Source organism: Podarcis raffonei, chromosome 7 (assembly GCF_027172205.1).
Source record: "Podarcis raffonei isolate rPodRaf1 chromosome 7, rPodRaf1.pri, whole genome shotgun sequence".
Classification (NCBI taxonomy): Eukaryota; Metazoa; Chordata; class Lepidosauria; order Squamata; family Lacertidae; genus Podarcis; species Podarcis raffonei.
This window is the reverse complement of record NC_070608.1, coordinates 65,513,909-65,529,464: the sequence shown is the minus strand read 5'-3', so window position 1 is coordinate 65,529,464 and position 15,556 is coordinate 65,513,909. Positions and strand designations below refer to the sequence as shown.

The 15,556-nt window shown below is 45.9% G+C and overlaps 1 protein-coding gene across 3 annotated transcripts in view; it reads right to left on the bottom strand.

The window, feature by feature from the left end:
• SLC22A23 (solute carrier family 22 member 23) overlaps positions 1 to 14,260 on the bottom strand; it is a 93,319-nt gene extending 79,059 nt beyond the window's left edge. Inside the window, exons 1-2 of one of the 3 annotated variants that reach the window (XM_053397010.1) lie at positions 13,316 to 14,260; positions 12,659 to 13,273 (exon numbers count right to left, since the gene is read on the bottom strand). In XM_053397010.1, coding sequence (XP_053252985.1) covers positions 12,659 to 13,237 — 579 coding nt within the window. In that variant the 5' untranslated portion in view covers positions 13,238 to 13,273; positions 13,316 to 14,260. Of the gene's footprint in view, positions 1 to 12,658 lie in introns of all 3 variants that reach the window. The other 2 variants (XM_053397009.1, XM_053397011.1) reach the window with 2 other exon arrangements.
• Positions 14,261 to 15,556: the final 1,296 nt, after the last annotated feature.

Genomic DNA, 15,556 nt, shown 5'->3' with positions numbered 1-15,556 from the left:
TGGCTGCTTTTTAAACAACAAGACAAAACAGTGAATACAGGTATGGCAGATGCAGAGCATTCAAATAACTGTTTCTTTTAATATACTTTTTTAAAAAAAAACAGAAAGCAGAGCCTTTAAATAATGAGATTTTAAAACAAAAGAGAAAGCAGAGCCGTCAAATAACTAGATTATTTATTTATTTTTGGAAAAAAGTAAAGCCAACCCAAAATGGCATGGGTAGAACTACTGTCCCTGAGCAGGGTACAGTGAGCATGCTGGGGCTTGCTTTGAGTACTATCCAAGTTCTCTTGTGCAGAATCGTGCTCAACCTTCAAACGTAAAAAAATTAACCAAGTTGAAAAAACAGCATTGGGACTGAGGATCTTCTTTTTTCTATGGAAGTGATTTCATAGGCACTATTCCACTTGACCTGCAACATTTATACAGCCCACAGAACTCATGCAAGGTGTGCAATCTGGACCATGTACACTGCATTTGCTGGACCTGGCTTGGCTGGCCTCTAATAAATGTAAACCATATCTACCCAATACCGAGCAGTGTAGCTAGCCAGGAGTGGGGCAGGGGCACCTTCCACACTGTGGTGGGGGCTGTAGGGCACCACAGGGGCCTGTACTGCTGCACAGTGGCTGTTGTGCATCAAGGGTTGGGATCCTGGGCAGCAGGAGAGCTTGAGGGCAGTATGGCGGTTGCTGGGTGTTTCGGGCGCTGCAGGGGGGTGGAGCCACTTCCCGCCTCTAAAACCGGCAGCTGTCCTTAAAAAAAATTGATCTGCCCCAGGTGCTGGAGGGGGGGTTGCTACACTGCTGCCAATACCCAAGTATAGAAGAACAGTTTTGTTGGCATGCTTTAGAGTTTTAAGAACACAGAGGCTGCTGGCTCAGGATAATGACCCTTCTAGTTCAGCACCCTCTTCTCAGTGGCAAACCAGAAGCCTATGGAAAACTCAAATATAAGAGCATTGTCCCTTCCTTGGTTTTCGATCAACCGGTATTCAGAAGCCTTCAACCATGGAGGTGGCATATATCCTTTGTGGCTAGTAGCCTTTGCCAGCCTTATTCTCTGTGGATTTGTCTAGCCTTCTTTTCAAGGCATCCCAGATAAGAATAATTTTATCCTCCAAGATCCTAGGTGGCAGTTTTGCAAAAGTTTCCTTCAAGGATAGGTGCTGTTCTTGTAATAATTTAAGGCCTGAAACAGTCTCCCATGTGTTATTGCTGTTTTTAAACTGTAACTTCTTTCAAGGGGTCAGAAAATGCATAAATCCCCCCATGAGGTAGTCCCTAGTCGATCATTAGGGACCCCTTTTAAGTATCTTCCTCAAGGGGTCTAACCAATCCATTACTGAACAGGTGGCGATATATCTGAATGTTGTAATATCTCCTTGACCTGCTATGGTTGCCTGCTTTTAACCTGTCACTTTTTCTTCTTCTGAGGTCGTGATTATTATTTTTAACTGTTTGTCCTTTCTTTAAGCGTTGGCTGAAAACAATAAACATTTGATTGTTATTGGGGCATAAAGGACAACAGGTTAGCATAGTACATGGGTAGACAAACTAAGACCCGGGGGCCAGATGTGGCCCAATCACCTTCTAAATCCGGCCTGCAGACAGTCCGGAAATCAGCATGTTTTTACAGGAGTAGAATGTGTGATTTTATGTAAAATGCATCTCTGGGTTATTTGTGGGGCATAGTAATTCATTCATTTCCCCCCAAAAAATATATTCTGGCCCCCCACAAGATCTGAGGGACAGTGGACCAGCCCCCTGCTGAAAAAGTTTGCTGACCCCGGCATAGTATAAATTAATATACTTTTGAGTGCTAGAAAAATGTGATTTTTTCCAAAACAGAAGTGCTGCATTTGTATTAAAATTCCTTAATCTCCTGCAACAAATGATTATTGAGTTCATATGTACCGTACTGGGGGGAGTGGGGCGAACAGAGTACTGTTTCAAAAGGCTGTAGCCAAGCAGCCATAAATGAGGGTAAAAGGACAAGCTGAAGACCAAAAAATGGCATTTACTCCAACATCTACTAAATTTAGATCCCATTTAGGAACGTTTTGGAAGAGATAAAATTGCTGTCTTTCCTCAAAACTTTTATACAAAGTGCAAGCTGAAATAGAAAAGGCTATTTTAAGAAGACGGGTGATAATTGCTGCATGGCATACACTGCACTTAAAAAAAAACCCATACTGCTGTATCACCCAGCACTATATTTACAATCTGACCTCATTAAAAGAAGGAGGAAAAGACTGACCACTGAATTACACAGAAATTAAATGCTTTCTGAGCAGTTGCCTGGGCACATTCCGGCACAAAGACAAAATATTAAACATTTGATTGCACTAGAGGTTTGTACCCTGGCAAGCAAACAATGTTCCTGCAACAATGGAAGGTGCAGAATTAACTGGATCCTTAGGTAGTTCTCCATCATGGGTCTAGCCCTTGGCATACACAACTATCTAGTCAGTCCAGGTTTTGAAACAGCTAGCTGCCTGGTGACCTTTGATGAGTAACATATTGCTTCCAGGGGACCAGAAAGGAGAAGCTTTAGTAAAACTGGATGAGAATTGGTTCTTTCAGGCTTTTGTTGTTGTTGTTGTTGTTGTTGTTTAGTAGTGTCCGACTCTTCGTGACCCCATGGACCAGAGAACGCCAGGCCCCTCTGTCCTCCACTGCCTCCCGCAGTTTGGTCAAACTCATGCTGGTAACCTCGAAAACACTATCCAACCATCTCGTCCTCCGTCGCCCCCTTCTCCTTGTGCCCTCCATCTTTCCCAACATCAGGGTCTTCTCCAGGGAGTCTTCTCTTCTCATGAGGTGGCCAAAGTACTGGAGCCTCAGCTTCACAATCTGTCCTTCCAGTGAGCACTCAGGGCTGATTTCCTTCAGAATGGATAGGTTTGATCTTCTTGCAGTCCATGGGACTCTCAAGAGTCTCCTCTTTCAGGCTAGTTAGGGTCTAATAACTTGAGAAATCCAATTATGAGATTTCTGCTTTGTGTAATCCTGGGACAGACAAGTTTAAGCCATTTCACAGCACAACCATCTGGTATGTCTACTCATAAGTAGGTCTCAGTGAACTCATAGGAATTTGAATCACTCCAAAGCGTACATGGGATATCTACTTTAATTTTCCTTTGGTATTCATAGCTAATTTTCAGAAGCCAAGATAGCAATGATAACTCAGTTGGTAGAGCATGAGACTCTTAAACTCATGCTCATGAACCCTGCGGTCCCTTCCAATCCTACGATTCTAGGAGTCATGAAACCTGAAATATACAGTGACTGTCACTGGCCCAAAAGACTTATCAGTTCTTGAATGTGCTGACAAAACTATCACTCAATTGGTTCCATACTCCCAATCACTGAAACAGACTTACACAAGGAGATGGTTCTATCTTAACTAGAACTGGTTATACATTAGAGGTTACATGTTGGTCCAAGTCTCTGGTCCAAATCTCAGCTAAGCATTTGTTGTGGGGGGAGGCTCCCAAATCACTCACAAACAGGAGTGATGGTAGAACTGGCCTATGTCACAGAGTTGATACACTATGCTATCTGGGGAGGAGAATGTTAGACGCTTTGAGACTCCTTCGGGTAGTGATAAAGCGGGATATCAAATCCAAACTCTTCTTCTTCTCATTACTCTAATGGAGGCAACTGAATGAACACCTGCTCTATGCAAAACGTGATTTCAGTGAACAGAAGTTGGCCATCTCCCATTAGCTTCAAGAGGGCTTGTTCAAGAGAACCATTTGCTGGATTCTGTTTTATTTCTGTCTACCTATGTACTTCCACATAACTAGGGCTATTATCTTAAGCATGCTTGGTAATGCTCTCACATTACTCCTCCAGTAATCTCCTGAACAAAAGCTTCTTCCATCGCTGCTTTTCTTCTCCTGCAAGGTATAACTACCGGAAAATATTGGGTGGGTTCCAAGGCTCATTCACACCTGTGAAGCTCACTATTGTCTTGCCACTGTCCTACATAAACTGAGAATGCTGTTGAACAGCATTCTTCCACCTTGGGTTCCCCATTGTTGGAGAACTACAGCTCTCATCATCAGCAGTCAGCTTAGTCAATGGCCAAGGCTGATGGGAGTTGTAGTTCAATAACATCCGGGGACCCAAGATTGAACAGCACTGCTGTAGAACACATCCCAGAATCCTCTGCAATAATACACAAGGTTTCTTTGGCCAGCTAATCTACATGGCCAGAGTCCTCTGAAGGTTTAAAGTTTGAGGACCATTGCACTATATGTTAGCTTAAAAAAAGAAGAAGACTGAAAACAATGTAATAAATGAGACTTTCAAATAAATGTAGTCAGCAGAGTGCTGCAAACAGATTTAATTCCCAGGACTGTGGCTTAATTGAGTTGTGGACTGAGTCATTAGAATGTGTGCTATGGAAAGCAAAAGATTACATATTTTGATATGCACTTGGTCCTGAAAGAGTTAGTGCCAGCTCTGTAAGCACCCTTGAAATAAAATGAACTTTCATGTAGCTCCCCACTGTCAATAAGACTGAAATGAACCAAATACGGTAAAACAAAGTGTTCAGGGGGGCTCAGTAAATCCATGTCTTCAGACTGATACATCTTATTGTCATGCCAATAACCATATACATGTAAAACCTGGAAAATTCTTAGAATCTTTTGTTTAAAAAAAAGCAACACAGATATGACTTGTTATCCTCATGGTCATTAGCCATTTGCTTAATCTATAATCCTACTTTGCATAGGATAAAACTGTAATTTTGCAGTAATGGATGCCGTTGCTCTAAATTAATTAGAATCCCCTATTCTCCCATAAATATTTATGGGAAGGAAGAAGACGACCACCATCTTGCAATCATGATAGAGTAGTTGCTCAGATTGTAAACCCACTGGATAGGAACCATGTCATTCTATGATCTGTGAAATAACTAGTGTACTCTTGGAATTCAATAAATGTTTAATAGTGGAGTTTGGGGTTGTTGTTGTTTTAATGCAATTCTTCTTCGGGTTATTGTTGTTTTTAAGTGAAATTCTTCTAAACAGCTGCCCTGACTGACAGCAAGTTCTGCAGGAAGAGATCTTCTTTCTGTACCCAATGCCAAATTATTTTCAACCCTGTAAAATATAGATTGATATATTTAACCCCACTGAACGGTACTAGGACCTCAACGATCCATACAGTAGTTCATTTGATGAAGGACATTAGTGGGATACATGGATGTTAAGAGTTGTTGTTGGTGATCTAATAAGGCCTTATAAATAAGCAAAAATAAAAAATGTTGCCTGCCTGCAAAAGTAAAGTTCACTAGCCTACTGATTCCTGGAAGATATGGGACAGAGAGCTCCATCCCTCCTGAAGAAGATCACTACATCTCCTCCTCAGGCAGGCAGCTTGGTTTCTATGCTGGGCACAGAAGAGGGCCAGATTGTGCCATCGCTCCTCCACCACCCTACTCACTCATACAAGTTCTCTTTTGCCTATGGCTACTGTGGGTTTAACCACAGAGCCCAGGACTTGCCAATCAGAAGGTTGGTGGTTTGAATCCCCACGGTGGGGTGAACTCCTGTTGCTCGGTGCCTGCTCCTGCCAACCTAGTAGTTCGAAAGCACATCAAAGTGCAAGTAGATAAATAGGTACCACTCCGGAGGAAAGGCAAACGGTGCTTCCGTGCGCTGCTCTGGTTCGCGAGAAGCGTCTTGGTCATGCTGGCCACATGACCCGGAAGCTGTACGCCGGCTCCCTTAGCCAATAAAGCGAGATGAGCACCGCAACCCCAGAGTCGGTCACGACTGGACCGAATGGTCAGGGGTCCCTTTACCTTGACCAGGGTAATGCTTAAATACATGGCTGTAATAATAATGCCCAGTGGGTCTCACACTGGAGTTCTATACATCACTCAGAAGTATCTCCTACTGAACTGAATGGGACATACTCCCAGCTAAGTGTATATAGACTACAGCTTAGGCTCACTAGACATTTGGACTTGAGAAGTAGAACAGCAACAGCAATGGATTGCTATCTCTTCACAGTTATATTTCCTATGTCATTCTATTTCACTCCTAGTGAAGAAATAACAGCATCTCTTTCCTCTACATTGCTCTAAGATATCAATCCACAATCCTTTGTGGGATAGCTAGCTCTAATGAATACACAATTTGTCTCTGAGAGTTGATTTGATTTATTGCTTTTCTATGTCACTTTTCATTCAAATGAATCTCAGACAGTGTTAGAAATTAGACAGACACCAAATGTGTTTTGCTACTGGCACGGGTCCAATTGACTGACATCTCCATCTGGCTGCCCTCTCCAGCCTTCTTAAGCAGGTAAGCAGAAGAGCTTATTACTGCAATTATATCCCACCTGCTAATCTCTACAACGACCCTGTGAGGTAGCATAAGTGGCTGTGACTTAAGTGGCTTCCAAGAGTACTTCTGCTATATAAATTAAGTAGGTAAATAAGTTATATAAATTAAGTAGATAAATAAATTTAGTGTTATGTACTGAGTTGAATAGGATCCAAAAAGCAGCAGTCTGATTGGTCCTAGAACAATAGGATTCAGAATGCTGCAGTCTGATTGGTCCTAGAACAATGCAGCAGTATGATTGGTCCACAGGAGCCACCCAATCCAGCTCCAGGTGGAAGTGAATCCACAACCTGATTGGCCTACAGGAGAATCCCAGAATTAGCCAATCATGTGCGACCCATTATGTAAATAATGTATATAAAGCAGATATTTTGGGGGAACTTTCATTCCTCACTACTATGAGCTGAATAAAGAGCATGAAATCCACACTCGACTCCAAGTATTTTTCATATAGGAAAAGCAAAATGTCATTTATTTTCCTTGAAGCTTGAATTTGTTTTATTCTGTATTTTGTTTTATTGTGTTGTAAACTGCTTTGAGGTGTTGCCTTTAAAATATAAAGTGGTATAAAGATGAAATCCAAATAACAAGAAGAAATAAAGTGCCTAGAACATTTCGTTGTGGTGACCATAACCTAAGTTTAAGGTGCCCATTTGACAATTAGCTTATACATCTCATTTACTAATACTGATCAAAGCGGCTTACAAACCAAAGGTGTAGCTTAACAGCCAGGACCTTCAATGCCCCATGAGCACATTACCTCGGCCAAGAATATAATGCCGAAGGGAAGGTATGACGTTTCAGAAGTAATTCCAAACACAATTAAATGTTTCTTTTTAAAGAAATACAGACAAGATTAATCTAGGGCAAGAGATTTACTGCCACATCGCATTACAAGCTTTGAGTTATAACGCAGTGTCAGGACTTCAACCTAGACCTGTGATTAAATAAACCCATTGACAGTTCCAAACCATATTGTCAGCTCTTTTTCTATGTATTTGTTTGAGTTCTACAAAGTAACTTGGTGTGTTTTTTAATCATGCTCAATCCCTAATGACTGCAGGTGACAATTTAATTTGTGGGAGGGCTCATCTTCAAGAACCTGTTCTGAATGCCTGGGTGCAGTCCTAAAATAAGTGAGGGATGACAAAGGAGAAAGTGTAACCACAGTCAGAGAGCCTTATCTGGGATTAGGATGATAGGGCAGATCTCAGAACAGAGGGATCTTCTAAAACTGCTTGAGCCCCCAGTCACCTCACCCTTGCTATAAAAGCTAAGAACATAGAAAGCTATCTTATATTAAGTCAGGGTATTTGTTAAGCTACTTTAGGACTGTCTTATCCACACAGTGCTAGAAACTCAGATATGTAAGCTAATTGCCTAATGGCACCTTAAACTAGGTTATGGTCACCACAAGAGAATGTCTAGGCGCCATTTCCTCACTCCGCCCCCCGGGATGAGATTTATTATTGTTGTTATTATTACCTATCTATTAATTTCAACGAGTCTACTATGAGTATGACTTGGTTGGCTACAACCCTGTAATATGGATGCTGGAGTAGATAGAGCTTTGGCCTGATCCAGCAGGCTCTTATGTTCTTACACCTGTGTACAGAGAGGTGACCAGTGATTTGATGAAGGCTTTGAGGGGACCCCTTATAATAAGTATAAGAGTCAATAAGGAACCATCTTTTTCTGCCATGACTGTGCTGGCAAGCACCACATCTGTGATTTTTTAATGGGTTAGCCAATGGAGACAACAGCATCATTACTTGGATTAGCAAAGTGTTTAGCAGGATTAGCAGGAATGTGGCGTCTGCCAATTACGGCATTTGGAAACATTGCGGCTGTAACAATATCAAGATGCCTTACTCAATGCACACATTTCCACACACACCCTTTGTTTTAAAAGCAGGTATGATGGACCCTTCACAGGCTTTAAAGGGAAGCTGAAACGGTTTTCAGCCAGTGTTGGTGGCAAGAGAAAGCAAGACCGTAGTCACTTGATTACTGCATGCCTAGTTCACAGCACAGTTAATCCAAACGCAGAGTTTCCAGGAGGAATGAGTTTTGCTGAGCTTTGGGTGTTTGGGATTAAGGGAACTACCATGATGATGATGATGTAACAGTTTCATTTTACACTGCAGTTGTTTACTACAGTAACACTGGGAAGGCAGTAGGTAAGTACCCTCCAAACCTATTATTAGGGCAAATGAGTTGTCTGCAAAGGCAAAGGGCGATCCGGCACCCACACTAATTAGGAAATATGGAAAATACAAGTGGGGATCTGCAACAAAATCTTGCAGCGTATCTCCAGCCTTGGCAATAATGCTCTTCCTGTCCAGTCATCCTACAACAGGAACCATGCAATGCTGTTCAGGGCTAGGAGCGGGTGTGGGTGGGGTGGGGTGGGAGGAAGCGAGATGGGAGAGAAGGGGAAAGCTTTCTTTCACACCTTTCTGAAACTTCCATCTGTTGTAGAAGGACCAAGCACCAGCTATGACCCTGAAAAATTTGCTATAGAGGTCGGGTGAGGTTTCTGGAAAGTGGAAATGAAAAAGATGTCCTTTTCTTCAACCCCTTCTTGAAAGTGGCCATAATATCATGGCATCCCTCAGAACCTAGTCCCCTCCTCCAGGATATTGTAAACTATTAGGGGTTCAAGCAGGCCTCATCTCAACCCCACCCCCAAAACTAACACCTTCAATAATTCATGATTCAGGCACCATGAACTATTCTGTATGTCCTGAAAGTCATTCAGCATAGGTCTTTGGCAGACACAAAAAGTAATGCACTTCCAATGAGTTCTCCAAGTATGCAAAAGCTCCCATCCTGTTTTTTGGACAAACCCCATTTGATTACATAATGATAGACACAGAACCAGCCAAGTTAGAGGGAATGATGCATCTGATAATTTCAGTTTATTCACCTCAGAGCTTTACAGCTGGTGACCTTTATGAAACAGCAACCTGTTTAACATAACATTTAAATGAGAGAATAGGATATTTTATTCACAGTGTAATACTGCAGAAGTCTACTTATTAGTAAGCCCCATAGAGTCCAGTGGGACATACTACCATTGCAAGCACCAGCTTACAGCCTTAGAGAGTTACAGAAGTCATTGAAAGAGAGGTTATTGCTCATAGTGTGTAGAACATTCATCCTCAGTCCAGCTCTGATAAACAGGTTTTTGGTATTGTTTTAGAAATGCTGCAATGCCTGTTTGACTAGGGCCAGTGTGGTGCAATGGTTAGAGTGTTTGATTACAACCCGGAAGACCAAGGCTTGAATTCCCACTCAGCCATGAACCTCACTGGGTAACCTTGGGCCAGTCACTGTCTCTCAGCTTGACTTGCTTCACAGGGTTGTTGTGAAGAGAAAGTGAGTAGGGGAGAACTATAAACATCACCTTGAACTCCTTGGGGGAATCAAGTGGTATATAAATGTAAGACAAAAAGAAATAAAAACAGAAATACAAAAGAAATGTGTGCATACTGCAGAGGAGTTCTCACAGCGCCTAGCAATTTTCAGATGATAGCCCTGACTTGCACACACCACCAAGCCATGGTTTAGTGTTAAATGCATGAGCTTCCCCCATCCTCGCTCTGCCACAGCCACAAAGAGATTGGAAGTTTTCAGCTCACTTTTAAACTAATGGTGGTTTCTTGTTATGTCTAGAATAGAAACTATCTCTTGCGGCAGAAGTTGGATCCCTCTTTCTCAGGCTGTGGGAATTTCTAGATGTTGACTGAGTAGTGAGAAAGAGTGGACTGTTGGAGTATGTTCTTGTCTGGAAGCACCAAGCAGTGAGATGAGAGCATGATGGAAGGGAGCTAATGAGATATTTTGAGGATTCTCCAGGATTATAGCCCCATCCCAGCTACGCTGAAAGACAACAGCAACTGGAGGAATTTTAAGAACTGGACAGCAGACAAAGGCCAAGGACTTTATAATTGAACATATTCAGACGGAAACACACAGAGAAAAGGAAAATGATGAGAGCACCTCATTTGAAATCCTATGGAAAGATAGATAAGGCATTAACACACATAGTAATTGCTAAAAATGCAGCTGTTATCTTAATGATTAATATACCAACTGAAATATAATCAGATGTTAATAAAAAAATATGAACCGCACTGGACAAAAAACACTGATCAAGGAGCGCGGGAAACCACTTTGATTAAATTGTATAAATTTTGAATTAACTGGAATTATTTTGATGTTAATTGGAATCTGTATAATTGACAAAACTGTGGTAATATTGGGTAAATATTGGAAAATTACTTTAATTAAAAAAGAAAGAAATGGTGGTTAGCGAAAGAAGCCAGAATCAGTAACCATGGTTTGAAGTTGACTATAGAGCAGTGAAACTAGATAACACTAACCACAGTTTCTCCAGATTTGGGGAGAATGAGTTATCATATTTAGCTGAAAATAGAAGTGAAAGCTTCCAATTTTCTTCACATGAGCACATCAGAAGATAAGGGGGTGAGAGTATAAGTGCACAAACCCAACTATGGTTTAGTGTTACATGCAAATATAGCTGCAGCCATAACTAGAAAAGAGTTATTTTAGCACCCCTAAAGCTCCAGTGCTTTCTTATCATACACTGTGGATAGCAAGTTGTCTCAATATAGTACAATCCTAAGCAGATTTACTCATAAGAAAGACCTACTGGACTGAATTGCCTCACATTGTAAGCTAACCTTGTTCCAACTTGCCTCCCACTGGCAAATGCCTCAAGTCACATTACTATATAGGGATGCTCTATTTGTTGTGAGTAATTCATTACAGAAATATCATGGGTGTCAGCAACGGCCGCAGCTCCTGACTGAGAAATGTACACAATGGAATCCACATCTAGACACTTGTACAGGCAGTGCAAAAGAATGTTTCAGTAGCATGTGATTCAGAGGGTAAGAGTACAGACACTTTATCACAGGGGGCAAAACATTTACCCAACACAGTTGCTGTTCAAAAGCAGAGTGTTGTAACCACTTGTATTAAAATTGGGTCACTGGGAGTTGTAAAGGACGATGAAAACAAATGCAGTATCTTATGGTCTGGAGGGGTCGCGGGTGGCGCTGTGGGTAAAACCTCAGTGCCTAGGACTTGCCGATCGCATGGTCAGCGGTTCGAATCCCCGCGGTGGGGTGCGCTCCCGTCGCTCGGTCCCAGCGCCTGCCAACCTAGCAGTTTGAAAGCACCCCTGGGTGCAAGTAGATAAATAGGGACCGCTTACTAACAGGAAGGTAAACGGCGTTCCGTGTGCTGCTCTGGCTCACCAGATGCAGCTTGTCACGCTGGCCACGTGACCCGGAAGTGTCTGCGGACAGCGCTGGCTCCCGGCCTATAGAGTGAGATGAGCACACAACCCTAGAGTCTGGCAAGACTGGCCCGAACGGGCAGGGGTACCTTTTTATGGTCTGGAGACAATAAAGATTAGGCCTGCTTTTTCTCTAGCAAGACCAGACGACACCCCTGGGATGTCCTTACATGACATCACTGAATGCCCTAGGGAAAGATATTCCTGCATTCCAACCCTTACAACACACCCTTCAGAATAAGTTTATCCTCATGGGTTCTACTTGATTCACGCTGCTGCTCAACCCCAACATCATCTCCACCACACTCTCACACACACCATCAAAGAACTTCAATCCTCAGCACAAAGAGATGAGCTGCATTGAAAGAGAGAGACCGGACATCTGATCTGAGGTCCTTTCCCCTTCATTGCTTCCCATATTCAAAGGCCAGTTTAGAAGGCAGCATTGGCCACACAAGATACTGCCAAAACGCCTTCTCCCCAAGTAGCATAACATTTACAAGTCCTTCTCCCCAGCGCCACACAGTTATTTGGCATGCCCACTAGCGCTGGCATTTCAGCAGAGGGGCTGGACTACATACTTTGCATGCTGTTGGACACTCATTGGCCCAAACATTGCCTCCTCCACGCAGAAGGCAACTTTTTGCAATCTAAACCAGGTGGCTTTGCATGACAACACAACTCAGGGACTGAGACCTGGGCATAAACGGATCCCTGCACCAGATGCCCTCTTCGGAGTCCTTTGCAGTTCTGCAATTGAAACTGTACCCTCTTGCCTCATTCCAGCGCACAGCTCAGTTGCAGGGCAAAGAGTCTGCATGCAGCAGGTGCCAGGTTCACTCCCAGTTAAAAGGGTCACAGGTGCCAGGGCTGGGACGAACAAACGTCTCAGTCCTGACCCAGCTGCCACTGGGCAGTTTAAGGCAGCTTCAGACGTCTGCATGTACATTATGAGTGCTTACCTTGCTGACTATGTTCTGCTGAAGGCCAGCCGAGATCCGGTGATACCTCTCGCTACAGTCACAGTAACTGTCGTTCTTCCCCTCGGGGGTGGGCAGTTCTGGCGCCGCCAGCATCCCCCTGCTGTAGCTGCTGCTGTGGTTGTAGCTGGGGCTGGTGGCGAGGCCCCGAGCAGCAGCGGGCAGGTGCGGGTGCCCCGTCCAGTTGCCCTGCCCATCCGTGCCTTTGCACCAAGAGACAGGCTGCACCAAGAGGAAGCTGTCCGAGAACTGGCTGAAGCCGATGAACAGGGCCGGGATCCAGGTGAGCAGGATGAGGGTCTTCTGGTGCCCGCCGCCCAGCCCGCCCAGGAGAGGCAGCACCGAGCCATCGTAATCCAAGAGCAGCGGGTTGCACGACCCGGAAGGAGGCGGAGGCAGGCTCTGGATCTCCGCCGCCAGACCCCCGGCAGGAGGGGCGGCCGTCGCCGCAGCAGCCGCAGGGTCCGCCTCCCCGGCCGGCAAAGAGCCGTTCTCCTCGGGTAGCTGCCGCCCTCCTCCTCCACCTCCGCCGCCCTCCTCTCGTCGCCGGTCTATCGCCATCCGGAGAAGCTCACATAGAGAAGATCGGGGCCGGTGCTGTTGCTGCTGGTGGAGGCGGCGGCGGCGCGCCGCGCGTACCGGCGACGGCTGCGATCCAATGGCCGGCAAACCTGTGGCGATCGGCGCGATCCGAGGAGGCGGCTTTCCCGTCAGGAGTCTCCGCCAACACGCACATAGGGGTCCGGTTCGCCGCGGAGACGGCGGCGGTGGTCTCTCCCGCCTTTGCCTCCCCGCGCGTCAAGGCGCGCCCATCCTCCGCCACTCCCAGCCCGCCTTTCTTTCCTCCCCAGATAACCTTCGCGCGTGTCCGTCGACGTCCTCCCTACATACACACACGCCGGCCACCAAGACTGCTGGGCGGCCTGGAGCCCAGGGTTATCCGAACTATTATTTTTTAAAAGGTCCCTTTCAGGTCACTGCGGCTGCAGCTCGCGGAAGGACCCGGCGCCTGGCTCCTCGCGGGCTCTCGCCAGCCCCGGTTGCCGCACATCAGGCTCCTTCGGCCCTGGGGGCGGCGTTTTCCCCCTCGCCCGGCGAGGAGGGTCCGAAGGAGACGAATCCCTTGCGCAGCGGCGGCGGCGGCGGCGCCTTCTCCTTCTTCGGTGGCGCGTCGCCTCAGCTCTCCTCAGGAGGCGGCCGGCTTCCCTTTCTCGGGAAGGGGGTGGGGTGAGTGGGGAGGCCTCGCTCGTCTCGCCCTTTCTTCCAGCGCTCGCCTCGCAACCTGAAAGCCCAGCCCCCTGACCCACAGCCCGCCTACGGCTCCGCCTCTCCCTGAGGTAAAGGTAACGAGGGCTGCTCCGCCGCAGCACCTGCTGCTGCCGCCGCCGCCGCTGCCGCGGGACTAACCCGACGCGACCACCCGGCTCCCCCTGCAGGGGACGCCCGGGACGGCCCCGCCCCCTCGACCCCTGAGGGAGCGAGCGGCGCGAATTGCGCCCCAGAAGTGGCGGGCAGCCTTGGCGCGAGCGCCCGGGGAAGGGGTGGGCGGGCGGGCGGTTCGTGAGGGGACTTCTCGTGGGGCGGGGGGGGGGGGAATAGGTCGTGTAGGTCGCAGCCAACGCAAACCCAGCGTCTGTTTACCCGCTGAGCGTCTCTGCGTATGTCCCAGCCGGAGAACGGAGCGGAGTCTCCTGTGAGAAGGGGTGTTCTCCTGTCTTAAGCTGCAGTCCTGCGCACGCTCAGTCAACCTCGAGTAAATCCCATTGAATTCAGTACGTCTGAGAACAGACGTGAGCTGTCCTGCAGCACCCAGCCCTGTACCTTTGCACCAGCCTAGCTGCCTGCCTGCCTGCCTGCAGTGCCAACGTAATATTACCGCAGTGCAAGTCTAACCTTTTGTTCTGTGGCTGATATTGCTGGTATCTCAGGTGCTTTCAGTTAGAACGGGGCTGTGGATAGATTATAAGGGAAACCCAATGGAAATCAGAGGCATTGTGTTTGGTGTGTATCCTGATTGTTCTTAGATGAGCATTTATTTTTTTTCCAAAGGCCCTGACATGTTTGAATTAAGATATAACAACCTGACTGCCTTGCACCATTTAGAGGCAAGGCACAGAAATATGGTTTTTAATTTAATTTTATTTTTTTACAAATCTAATTAGTATCTTCGAGTCAGGTGCTATTTATGCAAGATGTACTAATATGGCCACATCTCTTTTTACAATTCTTTCTACCATTATTTTCTGGGAAACCTCATCTCCCGTAAGGAAAATAATAAACCAGCAGATGCTCATTTGTGCTGCATCATACGTTTAAAGGACTACTGTAGCTGTATTGTTTGGGCTGCTGGAAGCAAAAACGGCTCAGTCCTGCTCAGGTGAGGAGCAAACAGAAGCAAGGGTGAACCAACAAGGACTACCTCCCAAAGCATCATCACACACATGATAAACTGTCCACCAAAAGAAAAGGAGAAAGAGAGAGAGCTTCCATGACAGCAGTGAACATGCATGCAAAACAGGCTTTTGTTTTTACTTTAAATGGATTTTCCACTGCAAAGGGAAATCTGTGTTAACTTCTTCTTTTCTAAGTACAAAGTGCTTTTTAGTGACAATTATGTCATGTGACCCGTTGCTTGGTCCCAGCGCCTGCCAACCTAGCAGTTCGAAAGCACCCCCAGGTGCAAGTAAATAAATAGGGACCGCTTACTGGCAGGAAGGTGAACGGCGTTTCCGTGTGCTGCGCTGGCTCGCCAGATGCAGCTTTGTCACGCTGGCCACGTGACCCGGAAGTGTCTCCGGACAGCGCTGGCCCCCGGCCTCTTGAGTGAGATGGGCGCACAACCCCGGAGTCTGTCAAGACTGGTCCGTACGGGCAGGGGTA